The sequence below is a fragment of the Sprattus sprattus genome (genome assembly GCF_963457725.1).
Source record: "Sprattus sprattus genome assembly, chromosome: 12".
NCBI classification, from domain to species: domain Eukaryota; kingdom Metazoa; phylum Chordata; class Actinopteri; order Clupeiformes; family Clupeidae; genus Sprattus; species Sprattus sprattus.
In genome coordinates, this window is record NC_137910.1 from 741,418 (window position 1) to 764,102 (window position 22,685).

A 22,685-nucleotide genomic window follows, 5' to 3' on the forward strand; every position below is an offset into this window, starting at 1 on the left:
GTGAACCTGCTCTCCATGTCGGCCATCTTGGAGTGCAACTCCACTAAGCACCTGCTGCCGTCTGACTCTGAAGGACCCGAGCCCAGCGCGGTGAAGGAGGCCAAGATGGACGCCGCCGTCGAACACACTTCCACCTCCCTGCTGAGGAGGAAGAAGAGCAACCCTGCTGTCACTCAAACAGGTGAGTGAGGCATCCAAAACTGAATGTGTATACATCAGTGGTTCTTAACCTTATTGGAGGTACTGAACCTTGCAAGCTTCATCAGGTCATTCACCGAACCTTTCGTAATTGGAAAAATAAAAATGTAATTTCTTCAAAACATACTGTAGGTATATATAAAAATTGCCCTACATTGCTAGTGTGACCCGGGCTATACTGTGTGTGTCTTGACCCCAGCCGGACCCCTGGGAGTGATTCAACGAACCCCTGGGGTTCGATCGAACCCAGGTTAAGAACCACTGGTATACATGCTTGTTTCTTTAACAGAGGCCTCGTCTTCCATTGTCTTAAAACAAAACAATATATACGTATATAAATGTCCCTGATGAACTGTGAAGTGCTTCAGTCACTAAACAATGGCGTTGAACACGCTGCACTTTTACTCTTCACAGTCAGAGAGGACATGGACATGGAGGGGTGTTACAGTGCAGTTACAGTACCAGTCAAAAGTTAGACACACCTTTCATTTTATGGAGAAGTGTTTTCTTTACTTTTATTATTTCCACATGAAGACATTTAAACTACGAGAGAACACATATGGAATGATGTACTAAACAAAAAAGTGCTAAAAATAATAAAAGTAAAGAAAAAACTTCTCAAAAAATTAGAAGGTGTGTCCAAACTTTTGACTGGTACTGTATGTTTAGCTGAAAGCTTCAGTTTTGTTTTCTTGTTGCTCATATCTCCTGGCTATTTGTCCTCCTCAGCCAACGGCGTGTCCAGCACCCACTCCCCCGCCTCTGGTGTCCCCAGCTCTACTAGCACCTCCTCCTCCTCCTCCTCCTCCTCCTCCTCCTCCTCCTCTTCGTCTCAGAAGAAGCGGGCGGACCGCGATCCGGCTCGGGAGAAGCTGACGGAGCCGGCTGAGTCATCCACGACGCCGGCGGTCATCTCCAGGCCGCGCCCGCTCTCGCTCCGCGGCCGTCCCCACGCCTGGGGCCTCCTGAAGGGGCGCAACAAGAGCTACTCGCTGGGCCACAGCTCGGGGGGGAAGAGTGCGGTGAGCGTGGTGCTGGCTGGGGAGCTGAAGGGGGGGGCGCTCCCTGCTGGACGTGGACACGGAGGGTCAGAAGCGTGACTGCACCGTTCCCCTCTGCCGTATCCAGAGCGGGCCCAACCGGACCTCCGTCTTCGAGCTGGAGAAGGAGTTCCTGTCGTGAGGGCAGAAGCTGCCTCCGCCTGTCTGTCTGCCTCTCAGTCTGTCTGTCTGCCTCTCAGCCTGTCTGTCTGCCTCTCAGTCTGTGTGTCTGTCTGCCTCTCAGTCTGTGTGTCTGCCTCTCAGTCTGTGTGTCTGTCTGCCTCTCAGTCTGTGTGTCTGTCTGCCTCTCAGTCTGTGTGTCTGCCTCTCAGTCTGTGTGTCTGTCTGCCTCTCAGTCTGTGTGTCTGTCTGCCTCTCAGTCTGTGTGTCTGTCTGCCTCTCAGTCTGTGTGTCTGTCTGCCTCTCAGTCTGTGTGTCTGTCTGCCTCTCAGTCTGTGTGTCTGTCTGCCTCTCAGTCTGTGTGTCTGCCTCTCAGTCTGTCTGTCTGTCTGCCTCTCAGTCTGTGTGTCTGCCTCTCAGTCTGTCTGTCTGCCTCTCAGTCTGTCTGTCTGTCTGTCTGCCTCTCAGTCTGTCTGTCTGTCTGCCTCTCAGTCTGTCTGTCTGCCTCTCAGTCTGTCTGTCTGCTGTTCACTCTACTGAAGTAAGTGGAGGGGTTGACTTAGCTCACTGCCAGATGATGGCTCTCCAGTATATTGGGAAAGGCGTATGGTGCGAGACAAAGTGTCCTAGATGGGCGTCTATGGAGCGTCCTTCCCTTCCTTCTGCCATTCCAGGACTCTCCCTCTCCCCCCCCCCCCCTTCCAACCATTCCAGTGGACTCTCCCTCTCTCCCCCCCCCCTTCCAACCATTCCAGTGGACTCTCCCTCTCTCCCCCCCCATTAATCTAGCCCCCAGTGTACCAGCTGACTGGCCTTGCGTAGCATCCTGTGCCTCGATCACTGGATCACCTGACGTCTGTTTGGATTTGGGGTTGTACTCTGGCCATCTCCCAACTGGCCTTCAGACCTCTGCTGCTGCTGGAGCTTCCTTGTGGTACTTGTACCTTTTTTTGTTTGTTTTTATTTATATCTGTATTTTATTGCTTGGTAATTTAATATGGGAAAAGACATTCTAAATAGTAGCTGATACAATACCAATATTCCATTATTTGGAGGCGGAATGGCAACTTTCTTCCTTTGATATTCCTTCGTTTGGATGCATGTCATACGGCACACCCAAGAGCTGGGCATTATAGATGCTCCACATTATCGAACAAACCTCTTTTTTTGTTTATTTTTATAAACACGCCTGTTATTGGGTACTTGTCACTACACTGATTTATTTTCCTTGTTTCATTTATTACTACAGTGTTCATGTTATTGTGCGTTCTACTGAGGGTACCACAGTGGTGCCCGGGAGCGATGGGCTGTGATTGGCTCAGAGGGTTTTGGTTGGGCGTGATGAGCCAGTCTCTGTGAGCTGTGATTGGCTCAGAGGGTTTTGGTTGGTCGTGATGAGCCAGTCTCTGTGAGCTGTGATTGGCTCAGAGGGTTTTGGTTGGGCGTGATGAGCCAGTCTCTGTGAGCTGTGATTGGCTCAGAGGGTTTTAGTTGGGCGTGATGAGCCAGTCTCTGTGAGCTGTGATTGGCTCAGAGGGTTTTAGTTGGGCGTGATGAGCCAGTCTCTGTGAGCTGTGATTGGCTCAGAGGGTTTTAGTTGGGCGTGATGAGCCAGTCTCTGTGAGCTGTGATTGGCTCAGAGGGTTTTGGTTGGGAGTGATGAGCCAGTCTCTGTGAGCTGCCTGTGAGCTTCCCCTCACAAATGGTCTTTTGTAACAGGCAGCAGTAGGACCTAGAAGGCTGCACTTCAGACTACACATGCTGTTTATGATTTAGAGGCCTGTTTTGAAATTCTTTGGAGGAAAGTCATGCAAAATCAATGTAAGCGCTCAGATTAGCGGCACGCATGTGTGATGCTGGTTGATGATTCCTTCTGTTGTTTTTTTTTTTATTATTATAATTTTATGTGAAACTTGAAGTATTGACTTAATTACAGATTGCTAAAATAGCATTTTAAATTACCATCTGTTTGCAAAAAAAAAGCTGCACATAAGAACTGTGTTGGACAGGCATCCTTCTTTTTTACACACACACGCACACACACACACACACACACGCACACACACACACATGCACACACACACAAGGGTGGTTCTGCTAGTCCGTAAGAAGGTGTTTTGGCAGTCGTCTTGTGTTAGGGTTCCCCATTTTGTTATATTTGTTATGTTGGGTGTTCAGGACAAAGCACCTTTTTATTCCATGATGTAAGTGTATCTCTACTGTTCTTAAGAGTCTTAGCACATGAAAACAATTGCACACATGAACTGAACACACTGGAGTTTGGCCTGTCAGTACAAAGACTAAACGTTAACTTCTCTAGTTTGCTTTGTACTGTCATTTCCCTTTTGGCTCAAGTGAATCAACTGTCTTGAAATAATTTTTTGAGTTGAACAAATAATTGTCTTTGTTTTTTAAATCAACGGCCTCGTGTTTGATGTACTCAATAGAAATGTTATTATTTGGCACTTGTGCGAAGATTCTGTTTAAAAGTGATCAGAAATCCGTGCATGGTCACCACTTCTACTGTTTACACAACTGAATGACATAAATAATAATATGAAATAATAATAATAATAATAGATTGGTTCAAATGCACAGTAAATCGTAACTACATTCCAGAACATTCCTGCCACTTCCTGGATGTCACTGATTGGCTGTTCACTGCCATGACCTCGTCTCGGAATGCTGCTCCAAGGATCAATCCCTAGTGCTTCCTTCTTCCTGCCGCAGATATCTCCTCCATCTGAGACGGGCTCTTTTACTTCTTCTTCTGTCTCCCCGACGGCTCTCTGTAGTGGAATGGTGTCATTGGTATTCTTGAGGTCTGTTCGTAAGAGTATGGTACTATGTACAGAGAGCTGTTGAATGTTTATGTGGGATTGGAGTTTCATCTTTTCCCAGAAGTCCATGTTTTTCATCAGGTTTCTGCATTTACGTGTGGTATAAAGCAATAATGTGATTCACTGGAGAAAGTGATAATCCTGTCCTTTTTAAATGTTTGAATCTGGCATCCAGCTGCCCCTGAATTGTACACCAACACGAGGCTATATTGATAAAATATTGATCAAAAAATATTGATTGATAAAAGCAGTTGCTTTGAAAGTGTAGTGTAATGCTTAGTTTGATGAAATTAAATGTGTTTGTATGCGTTTGTGGGAAGCAGCTATTGCATGCACCTCAGTCTGTATAGAAGATTGACCAGGGTGCTTCACGTTTCTGTCTCCGACTTAAAGACTTTGTCTGGGGGGGGGACCCTATCCAGTATCCAGCCTCACAGGCATGTTCTGGTCAGAAGAGCACAAGCTTCCCTGCCTTCACTGGTAGGGCCTCTTACAGTGTTGGAGTGCCTTTTGCTGGGCTTCTGATGGACGCTGATGGACACAGGAAACTGAAGATGAGGGAGGCCTTCCCTGATTGGATGTTTAGAGTTGAAGGGACCAATCAACTGCTTCTGCATTCCTGCATTTTCACCAAAGCTTACTCCTAGTGCAAGGGGGGAGGTGTTTTGTTTTTTTTTGTTTTTTTTTAAACCAACCATTGGTTTCATGAAATAATTATCTAAAACATCAAATTGACGAAAAAGTGTATTTCATAGAAAATTGAAATGTGTTACATAGCAAATACATGTACATAGCTTTACATGTGCTTTTACTAGTATTGTGTGTCAGCGCGGACACCCAACTGTAAATGAATGGTGCATGGATAGTTAACGGATCGGAAACTTCTATCCCGACACACCGAAATGTGACGCACTCAAACTGATCTCACAAGACCTGTGTTACATGGTCAGGTGTTTAAGCTAAATTTTGGCTATAGCTGGTCTTGCAGTTTATTTTATGTGACTACATGCTCATTCTGAAAGACCCATTACACACATCTGTTACCATCAATGGTACTTCAGCATTGTAGTTCTGAAACAATCACCGTTGTTAAAAAATATGATATTTTGTGATTTGTTGAGATTTTGAAATCAGTGGCTCTGTTTATATATCACGATATAATCTATTTTGATAAAATGGATGATTAGCAGAAATAGCCACAAGGTGAACTGTTCTCGTAAACCTGGTTGTTTAAATGACTGTCAATATTTGTATGAATTGTAGATTCTATTTGATGTCTGAACTTTCAGGGTATTGCTTGCTTACATAAAGCAACTCCAATAAAGATCCACAACTTTTTTTTCAAAAGCAGACATTCAATTTGCATTCTTTACTTTTTGAAATGTAAAGACAACCACAGTCAAAAAAATGTATAATCTCCATAATATGCCATAATTCAGAAAATTCCAGTTGGCAGATGCTGGGTCGAGGTATTGATAAGCAAAACTAAATTAAAAAGTCAGGCACTTAACAATGGTTCTTCAGAATCTACGGAGAGGCAGTCATCACATGGCAACTAGGATAAATAGGTGCTACTTTGGCAAGTCTTTTAAATCATTTTACAAACATCATATAAAGCAAACAGACAAAGTACAAGGAAGCTGAGGTCAAGTTAGATCCATCTTCTGCTCGGAGTCATCTTTCAAGTCAAACGGATGCGGGTGGACACGGGGATCCAGTGCAAGTTTTCTCCCTGAAACAAATAACATGCAGAAGAGATTATGTTAAACCTAAAAGCCAAGTGCAGAATCGAGGCCAACTGTATGTGCGCCTGTGCACAAAAACTAAACACACTGAGGGGTGGGTTTTACTTTATCAGAGGGCAAGGATTGAGGATACTGGTTATTGTATAGTTGAAGTATTGTACAGAATAGGGAAAGGTTTGCTCCAGAGCACATACTTGAGGACACATCATTTAGATTTCTACATTTAGCCCCCCACCCTGGAAAAATAAGATAAAAATAAGAGCCTCTTCTCACAAAGGTGTCTGCAGTCTCTACATTCTTCATCTGACTTTTCTCTCTGTTAAGCAGAAAAACTTTGTAGAATTGCCTCACTCTGACCTCTCAACACTTGACTATGTCTTATGTGAAACGTACCCTGGGCCCTGGCTGCTTATAGGGTGGTGACTCAGGTCTTACGTACCCTGGGCCCTGGCTGCTTATAGGGTGGTGACGCAGGTCTTAGGCCCCCTGGGACTAGCTTTCCCACGCCGGGGGACCAGAGTCTCGGCCTGGAGGCAGAAGGTGGTTCTGGGGTTCAGGTTCAGGATTATAAGCTCTCTGGTACAGTCCTCAATTTCATGCTGCTCCTAGAAATAGAAGAGTACAATCATCATTCATCATTGTTTATTCAGGGAGAGTTGACTGAGCACAGGGCTCTTTTGCAGCAATGCCCTGACTGAGGCTACAGAGTACAGAAGAACAATAAATAAACAAACCATAACAAGATACTGGCTGCTCCTAGAAATAGAAGAATACATTTTTTTTAATTAATTAATTAAATAATTACGTTATTGCGGTATCATATTTTATATATTCATTTCTAACAAGATTTTACTATTAAAATAAAGATATACAGTAATATAGTGCACCTGCTCTTAACATGTCAAGTTATTGACATGTGTCAGTGCCCCCATAAACAAAATTTCACGAAATTTGGCACGTACCCAAAACAATGTGGTAGTGGTACAGCGTGTCAAATGATTTACATCACAAGATACTGGATAGTGAACCGATAGATTTATGCATTTAACTATTAACCATTTATTCACTAGGTGGCGCTAGTCCATGAGTAATATGGGCTAAGGTCAGAAGCCAACTTGACGAAGGTCAAGGTGTTACCCAAAAAGTGCTTAGAACCTACCCCACTTCAGGGTCACAAGCACAAGGGGACACAACCCCACCTAGGGACGCAACCCTTACATTTCATGTCTGCCATGTGGGGCTACAATTATGCCAAGTTTCATGTGGATTGGTGAAGATTGTTTTGATATCATCAACCAAAAATCACTATCTGACTGCCCTGCAGGAACAGCAGAGGTCATGCTTAGCTATTACAAACCATTTTTTAGATCGATAAATAATAATAATAATAATAATAATAGTTCATTTTATTTTTAAAGCACTTTTCATTCAAAGGAATCTCAGAGTGCCTACATATTAGAAAATAACTATAATAATACAATAGCATATAATACAATTATTGGAACTTAATATAGATGTCCCACTTTGAAATAACTCAAAAATAAGAGAAGAGATACATAGACTTGACAATGCCCGCTATCCCTACCTGTTCAATTTCACTTCCTGTTGCCTCAACTGAACAAGTAAAAGCTACACAACCATGACCTTTGATACTTGTGCTAGTGGACTGATGGTGAAAAAAGAATCCACTTTTATAGTGTCACAAATACTGTGCTATTGTCAAGAGGTTTCTGTGTAACTTTAAAGGTGCATGGATATTTTAGTTTTTGTTGAGATGATATTTCTGAATATTATATACATTTTGCTGGATCATTGTCACCGTGCATTCACAGGATATTGGCACCAGGATAAAACATTGGCTCCAGGCGCCTTTCAGTAGGATTTCCATGAATGCATCTATTCTAGTACGCAACATAGACTACAGTCATATGAATGCATCTATTCTAGTACGCACCATAGACTACAGTCATCTATTCTAGTACGCAACATAGACTACAGTCATATGAATGCATCTATTCTAGTACGCACCATAGACTACAGTCATATGAATGCATCTATTCTAGTACGCACCATAGACTACAGTCATATGAATGCATCTATTCTAGTACGCACCATAGACTACAGTCATATGTTTGCAGAAAAGTCCATTTCACCCATGACTATAAAAAGAGAAGTCCAGAGGAGGAAGTCCTGGCACCTACCTCTTCTATGTTGTCATGAGTGAGGTATATCCTGAAGTTGAGCCTCTGGTATTTGGTGACAGGGATGCGTCTGCCGTCCGCTCTCCTGAGGGGGGTGCGTGGGGGTCGCACCCGGACCACAATGCTTTGCTCGGTGACATTCAGCCTTATCTGCGGTGGGCTGAACGATGCTGCAAAAACAAGACACTGTTGAGGTTTCTGTTTTGTGAAAAGTACCTGGAATTGAATACCATGTGGACTTAAACATTATTACGTATTAGCATTATGTGGACTTAAAACACCATGTGGACTTAAACATTATGATGTATTGACATTATGTGGACTTAAAACACCACTTTTTACAGTCATTTCACAGCTACACCGTAGTGGTGAACCTGTGAACTAGTGATGCACTAACAGTCTGTAGCTCGTACAGGCACTCACATTCCCACTGAGGATGGAACCTGGAACTCAGGGCCCATTCTGATATGTCGCCATTGGTGGAGACTTGGACCTGAGCGTAGTACCATTCCATAGGGTCTGCCGTCTCTCCGCTGAGGTCGCATAGGAGATGGCTGATGTTCTGACAGTGCCTCACGTCCGTCCACTGCTTATCACCGTATCTGGGAAGGTGACGTCAGACACAAATGGTATTTTTGTTCTTAAGATATGTGTGCATGCAGTGTAGGTTAAAGGCACCCAGTGCAACTTTATGTAAACATTCAATGAAAAATAAACATTCAATTTCTAGTCTTTTTTACACGACTAGAAATTGAATGTTTATTTTTAAGCCTCGAAAGTTGCACTGGGTGCCTTTAAGAGAACTTTGAAGTTTTAGAAGTTCTAGTAAAGAAGTTTTAAAGAACTTTCCAGGCTCCAGATTTCTTTGCACTGATGGACTATTGGATACTATCAAAGTTCTGCAGAAAGATTTAATGATCATCTTGATTCATCATTGTTACGGCCCTACTAATCAGGCCAGGCGCTCCGCCCCTTATTGTGTTAAGGCTGTTGCTTATTTATCCTGCAGGGTGCTGAGTGCTGAACAGATAATGGGCCGGCCTATAAGAGGCTGGGGTTCGCCATGGACGCTCTCTCTCTGCTCTAGACTTCTGCGTTTCCGTCGTAGGTTGGATTGTTCCAGTGGTGAGAGCCTGGTGCAAGACGTCCGACTACGGAACTCCACACTGAACACTTCCTCCGTCCTCGTCGTGTTATACACTTTAGTTTGTTACTTGTTTACCCCTAGACATACTGCACGACACTTTCATTTTAATACATTATACTATTTTAAATCAAACCCTTTTAATAATCACTACGGTGTGGTCGACCCATTTTATGTCAGGGCTGCCTTGAGCAGTCGTGACAATGCGGTGTAAGTTAAGAGTGCCAGGGCCAGACAAAGGTAAAGAACTTTGAAGTTTTAGAAGTTCTAGTAAAGAAGTTTAAAATAACTTTCCAAACTCCAGATTTATTTGCACTGATGGATTATTCGATACTAACAAAGTTCTGCAGAAAGATTTAATGATCATCTTGATTCATCATGTACATTGCTGTGAACATCATGTCGCTTATGCACAGTATTACTGTTAAACATAATGACTAAACCTGATGACGACCAGTCTTTAAAAAAAAAAAACACACACAGTCAGGCCCTTAGCAAGATGAGAGCAGACTTACATTTTATACTGCACAGAGAAGAGAACTACGTCTGAAGGGTTGGGTTGTAGTTTCCAGTGCAAGACGTTTCTGTAGTCCAGAGATTGAAAGCTGAGCTCCAACACTGGGGCATCGTCTTGCTGGTTTAAGCCAACTAAAACAGAGGAACAGAGAAATGGTGACTGAATCAAAGACAGACAGACAGACAGACAGACAGAGACAGATAAACAAATGAATGGATAGACGGGTAGTTTCACCAACCTGCTGCACTCCAAACGAGCAGAAGATGGTTGGTCAGCACAAGTAGTGGAATGGACAGTGACATGATGGCAGCCGCCTCAGCAGGTAAGCAGGTAAGCAGGTATGTCTGTTGAAATGCCCAGCTCAGGGTCATCATGGCAGCTTTTAAAGTGCTAGTCTTCCTGTTTCAGCTTCCTCCTTTATTGTCCTCTAAACGATCATGTGCTTTCATGCGTTGTAGGAGATACGTTTCTCGAATCACACTTTGATATTATATAATTCTTGCAGGTAGGGAGGTGCATGCCCATTTATGCATGCATGGGTGAGTAGAAGGACTTTAGCACTCTGAGATTCTGCTTGAATGAAGAGTGCTCAACAAATAAAATGAATTATTATTATTATTATTATTATTATTAATATTAATATTATTATGAATATTATGAATATTAATAATAATAATTCATTTTATTTTTAACACGCTTTTCATTCAAAAGAACCTCAGAGTGCCTACATATTAGAAACTAACTATAATAATACAATAATATAAAAAAAATAGTTCACATGATCATAATAGAAAACTTAGTGGTGCTAGATTTAACACAAGGCCAGAAATGCCTTCCTGAATACAAATGTTTTAAGTCCAGATTTAAAGGAGTTCACGTCTGCGTTGCCCTTAGGTGGTCAGGGAGGCTGTTCCATAAGTGTGGCGCTGCCGAGCAAAAGGCCCGGTCGCCCATGGTGCGGAGCTTGGTTTTGGGGACGCGGAGGAGTGAGCTGTTTGAAGATCTGAGGGTGCAGGTGGAGGTTTGGGGAGTAATTAATTCTTGCAGGTAGGGAGGTGCATGTCCATTTATGCATGTATGGGTGAATAAAAGGACTTTGTAATCAAGTCATATTGACTGAGGCACTGTGACAGAATAATAATAATAGAATAATGATAACAATAATTATAATTTGTATCTAAATGTAGTCTGGATATCTTATTGATATTATTTATCCTGATGATACAGTAGAGATCATAATAAAAACAGTGATGATCTTTCCAAAGTCAATATATACATTGCATCCAAGCAGACACATTAGGACACATGGAAATCAGTCTAACTAAAACGTTCTTAATTAACTCAATCAAGGTTGCTCAGTTAATCCAGATTGCCAATGCCTAGTAATGCAGCCAATGCCTAGTCATGCCTAGAATTCTTTCCCATGTTTTAAGATAGCCTCTGTTTCACTTAAAGATAGCCTCTGTTTCACTTAAAGATAGCCTCTGTTTCACTTTAAGAAAGCATCTGTTTCACTTAAAGATAGCCTCTGTTTCACTTTAAGAAAGCATCTGTTTCACTTAAAGATAGCCTCTGTTTCACTTTAAGATAGCCTCTGTTTCACTTTAAGAAAGCATCTGTTTCACTTAAAGATAGCCTCTGTTTCACTTTAAGATAGCCTCTGTTTCACTTTAAGATAGCCTCTGTTTCACTTTAAGATAGCCTCTGTTTCACTTTTTATCATCAAGCCTTTTCTCATCACAGGTCAGATTCATGTGAAGCTGAAGTGAAACCTCGATGGATAACAAAGGACTGAGGAAGCAGCAGAAGGTCATCCCTCCACCTGCACTGGCGTGGCGATGTTACCTGTGCTTCCTCCACGAATGTCGGCAGCAGTGGAAACAGTGCGGTGAGTGACAAAGCAAATATTCTGTGACGAAAATCCCTTACGGCCAGACAAGTACGGAACCCTGCGCTGTGACGTTGGTATCCAATGCGTATGTGATTTTTTTTTTTTTTTTTTTTTAAACCAAATGCCTTTTAATTTACCTTTCAACTTGGAGCATAAACAAAGTGTGCCCCTGATTCATATGAATTCTTATATTATTACACATTTGTGTACATATGCAATCGCTTTCATAATATAGTCTCTGCTGTTCAATTCAATTCAAATTCAAAAGAAGCTTTATTGGCATGACCATAACGTTGTCGAGTATTGCCAAAGCATTTGGGTTGGATATATAAAAGTGATTACATAAACAATACATATATAAGTGATAACATAAACAATACATATATCTATACACAGGGTACATCAGAAGAGGAAAGGGAAAAGTGGGAACAATAATGCATATTAATTCTCTCCCCTCTCTCTCCATTCTACCTCTCCGATGGTCCGTCTCAGACAGGTAGGCCCCCTCTCTAAGGGAGATCCTGTTGAACGGATTCATGCCTCAGGCATTGTCCAAAGTTTTTAACAGTACTGTAAGACAAAACAAGATTGAAATTAAATACAGTTTGCACACATCTAAAGGCTTTCACTGTAGAGAAAATGGTGATTTGATTTTGAAATTGAGCCAATAAGAATGAGCTTTAGGTCATTGCCTGGAGTCCTCCTTCGGTGCTGCCAGTGTCAGATCTATTAATAGCCTGGAGGCAGTGGTTGTGGGCTATGACAAAATATATCTGTAATGCATATGACACATTTGCATTGAATAAGTTGAATAAGATCTTAAAGTTTCTGTTGCTGAATATAATGAATGGGAAATGTGGCAGTGAAATGATGATTTTGTGAAAGTCTATCACCGTTAAGTGCAAATAAGGCTGCAATCATCTTTACTAACACATCAAATATACTGTTTGTTAATAAACACATATTTGTGGTAAGTCTGCAGTCTTGTTCCCACTCTTTGATAGTGAGCTAAAACCGAAAAGTTTAACGTTTCGTTTTGGTTTGGAGGGATCAACGTGGACTTCTTTGAGAGCAGTAACTACAAGATGCTAAGCATGATGCGGGTTGCTTATGTTCCTGAAATAGTGCCTTTTAGTGATTATGGTTTTATAATATTACATAAAAAAAATATGTTGAGATGCACATTTGCTATCTCAAGAAAGCAGGGCGAGTAGACAGCATTAGTAAAACTCAAGGCTGTTTTTCCTGGAAGACTTTTGATACATTTTGACATGATGTTGAGGGTCACATTTAGTATTTCTACAGCGATTCCAGCCAGTTTGGACCAGTTGTACTACTTTGCAGCTTTTGGGTCTGCTGACCTCAATTCCCATGACCTACAAAAATAAATGTAAGTCTTTCCTACACTACCCTATTTTCTAATCAACTCAGACAACCAGGATAGATTCATTGTTAAACCAATAAGATGCCTGCTATTGTTATTTTTATGGATCATTAATATGGCAGAGGGAAGTGGGTGTAGGTATGTGCATGTGTGTGTGTAGGCGTGTGTACTTGCAGGCATGTGCAATCACATCAGATGAATAGGTTTGAGATGTGCCCACTTCCCTTCCTCAATGGGTTGTATTTCATTGATGCACACTCTACAGGTTCATGGGAGAGACGGATACTTTTGCCATTAGGTGCCATAAAACAAGATGAGGAACTACCCCTCCCCCCAGCCCCCTTTCCTATTTTCAGAGAAGTTTCCGGTAAATCATCGGTGTGAACTTCAGAGGAACATCCCTATATTTTGGTACAAAGTGTCTTTATTTAAAAAATCATGATGTACAAATAAAACAAAAACACAACATTAGGGTACAATGGAAAACGACAAACAAAGAACACCCACAGGTTTGGTTCAGTCACTTGTTTAGATAGAGAGATGGATACTTAATGAATGCAGAGGGAAGTTGTACACAACTCACAGACACACACACACAATAACAAACACACAGGCCAGGGAGAACATGTTCAAAAGGAGTGGGGTGGTAACAGATACAACAAGTGGTCTGAGCCTATGGTGTGATGTGCATGATAGTGAGTGACAGTGTAGACGCCCAGGGGCAAAGGTCACCTGAGCTGCTTGTGTGGATAGTGCAAAGACATTAGAGTATAATTAGAGAATATAGGACATTAAGTCTGTGCAAGGGGCTAGTATAGCCAGTAAAGGGTAAAGGGTAAAGGGTAAAGGGTAAAGGGTAAAGGGATGTACAGTGGGTTGGTATAGTATGGTCGGGTGGATGATAGGGCAGACTTAAGCAGACTCATGCAGAGAAGTCCATCTCCCCCCTCCCCTTCGGTGTAGAGTTGTATAGCTGGAAAGCCCTGGGGACTAAGGACCTCCTAAGCCTGTCCAGTGAGCAAGACAGTGACAGAAGTCTGCTACTGTATACGCTCCTCTGTCTATTGAAGTCTGCCACTGTATATGCTCCTCTGTCTATTGAAAGTACTGTGTAGTGGTTGGTGCTCATTGTCCTAGATAGTCAGCAGCCTACTCAAGGTCCTTTTCTCCGACACTGTTGTGAGACAGTCCAGTTCAGTGCCAACAACAGCTCCTGCCCTTCTCACCAGCCTGTCTAGTCGCCATGCCAACAGCTCCTGCCCTTCTCACCAGCCTGTCTAGTCGCCATGCCAACAGCTCCTGCCCTTCTCACCAGCCTGTCTAGTCACCCTGCATCCAGGATGCATCCAACAGCTCCTGCCTTTCTCACCAGCCTGTCTAGTCGCCCGCATCCCTCTTCTTTATGCTGCCTCCCCAGCACACCACAGCATAAAAGAGGATGTTGGCAACAACAGACTGGTAAAACATGCGCAGGAGTTTGTGGCAGACACTGAAGGACCTCAACCTCCTCAGGAAGTAGAGCCAGCTCTGACCCTTCTTGTACAGTGCATCAATGTTGGCTGACCAGTCCAGTTTACTGTCCAGATGCACTCCTAGGTACTTGTAGGAGTTGACCACCTCCACACTGACCCCCTCAATGGACACTGGTAGCAGCGAAGGATGAGTTTATAAAAAAAAGTAACAACATACCCGTAACAATTTTCACTTTTTTACATAAATACTTGGTGTTGAGGATAACGGACATTATTCAGTCAAACCAAACTAATAACAGAACCTGATACCTATTCTCTGGGTTTTCCCTGCCATAGGAAGTCTTAGGTGCAGCATTGGGGTTTAATTGGTTGGTCTTTGACTTTGACTATGATTGGTCACTTTGAATATTGACCATGACATTTGATTGGATGTTTCACTGCTATGAATAATATAAAAGTTTAGAAGCATTTAATATAAAATCATGGAAGCATTTTTGCAAGTTTCTTTTTGTAAGTAAGGTTTTTGGGAAAAAAACAACGAAATATTGTCATGAGACACATTGGATTCTGTTCAAAGAAATGCATGTGCATGTCATCTCCATGCAGATTTCTGCTAATAGCGAAAAATAACACACTACAAAGGAAGTCACAAGTCACCAATTTCAAAAGATAAAAAAGAAAATGAACCATTGCTAGGTTTACCGTTTAGGGATTATAAATGCTCAACTTAAACACAGTCAACTTAAACACATCCATTACCTGAAGATTTGATAGGCACAATATGTGGCATAGAATTAGGATGATGTTTTTGGCACCAAAGCAGAAAGCTGGATAGCTAGATCATGAGGGAGGGGGTAGTAGGTCACCCTGGGTCCTCATCAGCAAAAGGAGGGGTCACGCTTTGCTAGCGAGCTCAGACCATAAGTCAATGAGGACTAGCGAGCTAGCGAGGTCCGTAACCGTCCGTCTGCTGACAAGAGTTCCCTGAGGCGATCTCAATGACGATGGAGCTGCGAGGGCTGTCTGAAGTGTTGTCGGTGATTCTGGCTCTCTGCATGTATCCGTCATCATTGCTATCGTCACAGCCCTGAGGTTGTAGTTGGGGGTGTGGGTCAGCCTGGAGACGGGCCTCATAACCGTCCCCTGGTTGGTCCTCACTGGAGGGGGCTAGAGCGGGGATCCTGAAGTGGGTCTTCTCCTGGCAGATCAAGGGCGTGAAGGACGTCGGGGTGACGTCGGGGGAGTCCTCAGGCGACTGAGGCACAGGACTGGACCCCGTCTGGACCTGGCTGTTAACGGGAGACTCAGGGTGCAGAATGAGTTGGGAACCTGGAACTGGTTTGGGTTTTAAAGAACCCTGAACAAAGGATGAAAAACAAGAAAAAGGAAGGAGAATGATGACATGCAATCTACAGTAGAACAGACAACTGGAGGGTGCCCCTGCTGATGGGGTATACAGCAAATACAACATCAGCTCCCTCTAGTGGCCAAAATCACCACTTCAAAATAGATATGTGCACTCCACCATAATCAAGTGACCACTCACTGAATAAAGAACAGCAACCTAATTACGTAAGCTTTAAGCAGATCTACAGCTGGCTTAAAAAAGTGTATAATGCATATATTTGACTAAATATACAGTACCAGTCAAAAGATTGGACTCACCTTCTCATTTTTTGAGAAGTTTTTTCTTTACTTTTATTATTTTCTACATGGTAAATAACACTTTTTTGTTTAGTACATCATTCCATATGTGTTCTCTTGTAGTTCAAATGTCTTAAGTATTAATCTACAATGTAGAAAATAATAAAAGTAAAGAAAACACTTTAAAAAATTAAAGTGTGTCCAAACTTTTGACTGGTTCTGTAGATCTCAGGCATCGCCATCATCTGGAGGATACGTCAGATATGGAAAACCGCCTACATGAAGCGCCAAATGACTTAACTTTCATTCTGACTATTGTGCAACTTTGATATCAGACACATACATTTCCAAACATGTAGCATAAACGTATGCATGTCTGTGAGTGTATGCAAACAGGTGTATAAAAACAAACATAATCCACAGTGATCATTGTCAACAACATTGACAAAAATGTAAAAGTTCAGCGATTCTTCAAGACTCTAATGACGTGTCTCTCTGTAGAGGGACTATTGGACTTACGGGCATCATGGCGCTTGTGCGTTCTATCATAGTCTTGACCACTTTCTGTGTGCCCAGGAGAATGCCAACTAGTGTCACCAAGACAACGATGCAGCTCACTACCAACAGATAGATGGGCCAAGAACCTGGACATGGGAGGTCAAGGGTCAACAAGGTTTCCAAATAAAACTAAAAACATTGTTTCACTATCTCATTTACAAATGTCTGTGCCATTAGTTTAAAATAAGAACACATTGGGTACCATGGATTGCAGAAGAATGAATGTAAAAGAAGCACACACACATCAAAATACTGGAGATAACAAATGAGTTCCATTTTAACATACTTCTGTTCTTATGTTGATTCGATCCTGTTAACATTTCGACTGGATGAGATCCATGTTGCCTAGTGTAATGTCCGCTATAATATGTATCTACTAATATTAGTTGTGTAATTGTTATCATGTAGCAATAACTCATGTTACTGTAATCAGTGCAGTGCTGATTAGTCCCTATTCTCATTGCAGACCACACACATATGTACAATCACACGCATTGTCATGTAATGGAAATTGATGAATGCTCATTAAAGGGAGGTAAAGAAGATTGCTTTTGTACTTGTGGGTGTTCTAACAGACTAGAAGCAACAAATACAGTCTTGAACCTCATTAACAGGTCACCATGCTGAGCCTCTTCAATGTAACGTAAAAGTTGACTCTAGCGGATTTATATTGTCTAACTAAATATGAAGATTGCGCTAGTTAGAACGTACAGTATTTGTGATAATTTTTAGCCTATGTTATAGGATGACCGTGATGGCTAGGCATGATGTGAAGTAGCAAGTGAGCAAACAAGTCCGAGCGGACAACAAGATGCGTCAACTCAACTCTGCCACCTTGTGGACACAGGAGGGAATTCCAATTGAAAGAATGCGTTTCAGACAGGCGTTTCAGACCGACCGACCGACCGACCGACCGACAGACCGACCGACAGACCGACCGACCGACCGACAGACCGACAGACCGACAGACCGACAGACCGACAGACCGACAGACCGACAGACCGACCGACGGACGGACATACCCTCTTATAGAGATGCCGGACGCATCTAAAAATGCACCAAGATCACATGTCAAGCACTTCTCATGTGTCCCTCTGGCACGCTTGGTCACACACACACACACACACAATGGTCAATTTTACTTTTTGGAGGAAAATTATTTGTTAAAATGAATCGACTAATTGATAAAATAGTTGACAGATTAATCGATAGAAAAATAGTGGTTAATGGCAGCCCTAGTTACTACCTACATAAATATACCTAAAAACCTTTTAGCAGCCTGCTTTAAATACATATACAAACTGGAATGCAGTTGTGAAATGACCTTTCACTAATCAAACCTTTAAAAAAAAAAAAAGTAACTTAACTAACCCTTTTCAGAAGCAGAGTTGCATATGTCTGTGGAAGACTTATAGCGCACGCCTTCAAGGTATCCCTCTATGTCCAGGGCGCAGTTTCCTGAGTCGGCGCTCCGCAGTATCTCGCCATGGCACACATCGTCCTCCGAGGAGGAGCACTTAAAGTCAAGTTGCTTCTGTGATGCACAACATTTAATAAAGGATAAGACACGTCATGGACATCAAGACAAGTTTCATGTTACTGTAGTGAAGAGGAAGCAGATATGTCATTATCACACTTGAGGATAACTGGAATTCCAAAGAAACTTAGTAAAGTGGTGCCAATTGATATCTTCTGGTTACCTACTACAAAATATATAATTAGTCAACATTAATCTGACCTCATTGTTGATGTAGACGGTGTAGTAGAACTGCACTTCCTCTTCAGCGAGTCCTTCAGTGTAATTCCCATCGTAGTCATAGGGCTCATCCTCATCGACAGGCACAAGGGCTGACGCAGGATTTTCAAATCCGAACTTGACCGAATCTGTCTCAACCGTCACGTTTGGCCTCGAGAGGTCCATGAAACCTGTAACAAGTGGTGCTTATCAATCAATCTGAGGGCACAGGCTCATGCATAGCATCATTCCACTGAAGCATCAGTGTGTGTGTGTGTGTGTGTGTTTGTGTGTGTGTGTGTGTGTGTGTGTGTGTGTGTGTGCTCATGCATAGCATCATTCCACTGAAGCATCAGCGATGGCCCTCAGAGATACACGTGACACTTCTAACCCACAACAGCATATTCTGCACAACAAGTACCAACATGAAGGCTCTTAAAACCATAAAGAATAGAGCTCCTCACACACCAGTTCTACTGGGGGCTAATCTATGCTGGGACACAAGCTAGATATACCTGTTTCTACCTGCAACCTATATTACAGCAAGAAACGGCACACACACACACACACACACACACACACACACACACACACACACACACACACAAACACACACACACACACACACACACACACACACAATGCTTTGAGTATCACAAGGGCTATCCTCACTTTTACATTTACATTTAGTCATTAAGCAGACGCTTTTGTCCAAAGTGACGTCCAAGGGAGAGAACAGTCAAGCTAAGAGCGAGAGACCCAGTGTAACAATAAATACTACTTTACATAGGAAATAAAAAAACTAAAGAGAAAAGAGAAAAGAAGAGTAGGAATGTAAGTGCTAGTTAAGCAATTACTAACATGCAAATGAAAGATAAACTGAATCTGAGCATGATACTGAAAACAAGTCAAGAGGCTAATCATTCAGTAAATAGTTTTGCAGATCATTTGAATGGATGAGTACTTACAGGCTACGTCATATTGAAACTCATGGCCATAGCTGAATGATATATTAACTTTATCAGAAACGCTGGATCCATCCCAGGCGGCCAAAGTCAAAAAGTATACGTCCGTTTCTCTAGGCAGCGTGGTTGAGGACATGTCGACATGGTGTTCTGATGTGTTGGATTGAAAAATTGTCACGCCATCCCTGTTGACAGAAACATCAAAATGCATACATTTGGGCGTCAACCAAATTTAGCAAAACTGTTTTCTCATCTTCTCTCTAGTGAGAAACCCAATCTTCATTCATATGGAATACAAGCCCGTCATTTAAGCCTACTGAAACAATACTTTGAAGGTAAACAATAATGAAGTGATTTTTACTGCTGTATTCCATTGTTTATTTTTGAAAACCATTTTTCATTGAGTTGACAGGATGTTTTGATATCTGGCTGGGCAAAAGTGTCTCTTCTAATTCTTATTTTTCTGATTCAACACTAGTGATAATCTGTCTCATTTTAAGAACTAATTATCTTTTAACCAAGCAATGATATCATTCTCTTCTGACAAACTTGTCACTTCATTAGTTTTGTCATGAAAAACCCTGACGAGCTGAGAAATAGTGTTTAACCCACCGTATAATGGTATTTTATGTTCATTGCAAATGTGTTAAAAGGAACATGATTAAGGCCATATGAAAGCCACTGAAATCTCTCAGAAACATAGCACTGTGACTCCACTATAAATGGATGACTAGAGCTTTACCTGTATGAGTGTAAACTATTTACTTACCAATAACCTTTAAACTCCACTGAGAACAAGACCGGCTCCAGCGAGGATCCAGTGTGGTTCCAGTAGGCAATGTTTCTGCCGTTCTGGCAGAGGATGGTTACGTTGTCTGGGGGTGCAACTGCAGAGGACGGCAAAAGAGAAGACAAGAAAATAAAACATAAAATAAAACAACAGCACATGATAATATGCAGTCAGGTTCATCACAGCTGAATTCTGTTGATCTGTTGATGAGAATTCAAAGCCATCAGACCACAAACGTCATAGTGAATAGCATGGGAATGTCTCTCTCCCCTTAACATGACCGTGGATCATCAAAATAATAAAAGAAAATGTCACAGAAACTACTTACAGACATATTGCCACTTTAACAAGGCTGGTAAGGAAAATCTTCATGGTTTTTTAAACTTTGAAATTTTCCAACCTGGGCCCTATGTTTTTAGATCTTCCGGAGTCCAAATTGTTACTCGGGACAATTAACAATCAAAATCGGTCCAGTATTTGTTTAAGCCACTGACAACTCCAAAACTAATCTAGTAAAAAACTTCCAGACGTTTCCGTTTAAGGGCATACTCTGATGACTTAGCATATTTTTGGCATCCGCCTTGTTGCCTTTGGGGTTGTGGGGTTTGGGAGGGAACTCTTATAGCATGACTTTGTGCTTCAGGAAGTACGGTTCAATATTGACCTACTTCATCACATTATAACAACACATCACTCCATGACCCAACCATGGAGGTGAGAGGCCCATCAGGCTCTTAACAAGGCAAACATTTCCTTTCTCTCTGTGCAGTGCTTTTTTTCTCTGAACCCGGGTTCTTTCTGGTTAAGACTTTTCTCACTCACGAGGCAACCTAATCATCCAATATTTTCTCATCAGAAATTATGTGCCACAGCAAAAGACTAGTTTGCAATTCTAATCCACTGTATTCTAATCCACTGTATTTCTTGTCAAATTCAGCAAATTGCTCCTCACGGACCTGTAGCTGTGCGTTCGATATGTGTGCTCATAAACACTCCAGTATTTATAATACTATACACTCCAGTATTTATAATACTATACACTCCAGTATTTATAATACTATACACTCCAGTATTTATACACAGTCTCTTGTCACTGTTAATCGCCTTGGTCACACGTGCGACATAGTAGAGACAAACCAACCATCTGCCATCCATTTTCAATGGGAGTCCATGTTTTACACAGGAAGCTCAAACCACTGAGCATTTAAGCATGAATTTAAGAACTCACTTGTTAATTAATGTGGCCGAGAGCCAACATATTTGAAAAGACTTTAAGCCACAAAACACCTTATTCGAACTGAAAGGGTGACTGGCTGACGAGAGCCTCCTTGAGTCTCCCTGAGACTTCTTTTGTGAAAAGCAAAGGGCAGCTTTTCTGTTTCAGTTTTAGAGCAGTTACACTCTGGAGTTATTTGTACTATTGTAGTGTTATATGTTGTTGTTGTGTTATATGTTGTTGTGTTATATGTTGTTGTTGTGTTATACTGTATGTTGTTGTGTTATATGTTGTTGTTGTTGTGTTATATGTTGTTGTGTTTATGTTATGTTTTCCCGTCACACCAACAGGAGCAGCCCTCCAAATTTTGTTGTATGCGTACAATGACAATAAAGGCTTTTCTTTTCTTCTTCTTCCACTACACTGAAATTCTTGAGGACAGATAGATAGATAGATAGATAGATACCAGCTTTTAGTCCGATACACAGTCCTTTAACCCCTAAATTACTTTTTAGTCCACGACATGATTGCCGAAAGGATATTTTGTTGACAGCACACAACTATCGTTAACCTTAAACGTTAGCTTAAAATGATTGAGCAGTTGACGTTATAGTGCATTAGGTCGTCATGTATAACATTAAGCCTTGTGAATCTACCTATTTAGATGAGGGTTGCCACCGTTATTCTGTTCTTTAGAGCTTTTAACAACTATCCTGACAATAATCTAGAGTCTAGCGATAACTATATAGTATTCCAAACAACCCTATAATATAGCCTACTATCACAAACCACAAATATTGGCCTGATGTCCTTACCATGCTACCATTACATTACCAACCAATACTAATAAACCGAACACTTACCCATCCTGACATTGCTGACTCCTTCCAGAATCAACACAAGCTGAAATAAATGAACCGTTTCTATCATGTTTCATCTGATGTGCGTCCGTTAATGCTGAGGAGAAACGCTTCCTCATACATATGAAGCTACCGGCAGGAAAGTCCCTCAGTGACAGGAAAGGGAAAACCGAAACACACGTAGGCTACAATAGTAGCTTACGGAGACTCATCAGGATCACGGGGGTGATTTTTTTAATAGCTATTTTGCTTCCCCTCACAATACTTTTGCATTACCTCGCAATGCTTGTATTCACTTGCATTTATATTACATTTCCTTACTTACTCAAAGTATTGCAAGCACTGGCGGTATGTAAACAGTGGGC

At 41.8% G+C, this 22,685-nt stretch overlaps 3 protein-coding genes across 3 annotated transcripts in view; 1 reads left to right on the forward strand and 2 right to left on the reverse strand.

Moving 5' to 3' along the window:
- Nucleotides 1-1,380, forward strand: part of map3k21 (mitogen-activated protein kinase kinase kinase 21) — a gene marked incomplete at its 3' end in the record, with an annotated part of 30,881 nt that extends 29,501 nt beyond the window's left edge. The window contains 3 exon segments of the mRNA XM_080848530.1: nucleotides 1-181; nucleotides 928-1,250; nucleotides 1,252-1,380. Of these exon segments, the coding sequence (XP_080704656.1) occupies nucleotides 1-181; nucleotides 928-1,250; nucleotides 1,252-1,380 (633 nt within the window).
- Nucleotides 1,381-6,398: 5,018 nt separating this feature from the next.
- il22ra2 (interleukin 22 receptor, alpha 2) lies at nucleotides 6,399-10,179 on the reverse strand (the record flags this gene model as incomplete). The annotated part of the gene is made up of 5 exons (XM_080849294.1): nucleotides 6,399-6,548; nucleotides 8,145-8,314; nucleotides 8,568-8,746; nucleotides 9,804-9,936; nucleotides 10,044-10,179. The coding sequence occupies 5 exons, from the start codon at nucleotides 10,177-10,179 to the stop codon at nucleotides 6,399-6,401; spliced, it is 768 nt and encodes a 255-aa protein (XP_080705420.1).
- A 4,278-nt stretch (nucleotides 10,180-14,457) lies between these two features.
- LOC308373118 (uncharacterized protein) lies at nucleotides 14,458-18,675 on the reverse strand (the record flags this gene model as incomplete). The annotated part of the gene is made up of 5 exons (XM_080848531.1): nucleotides 14,458-14,723; nucleotides 15,513-15,909; nucleotides 16,716-16,840; nucleotides 18,126-18,288; nucleotides 18,493-18,675. 5 exons carry the CDS (start codon nucleotides 18,673-18,675, stop codon nucleotides 14,458-14,460), a joined length of 1,134 nt encoding a protein of 377 aa, XP_080704657.1.
- Between the last annotated feature and the right edge of the window lie 4,010 nt (nucleotides 18,676-22,685).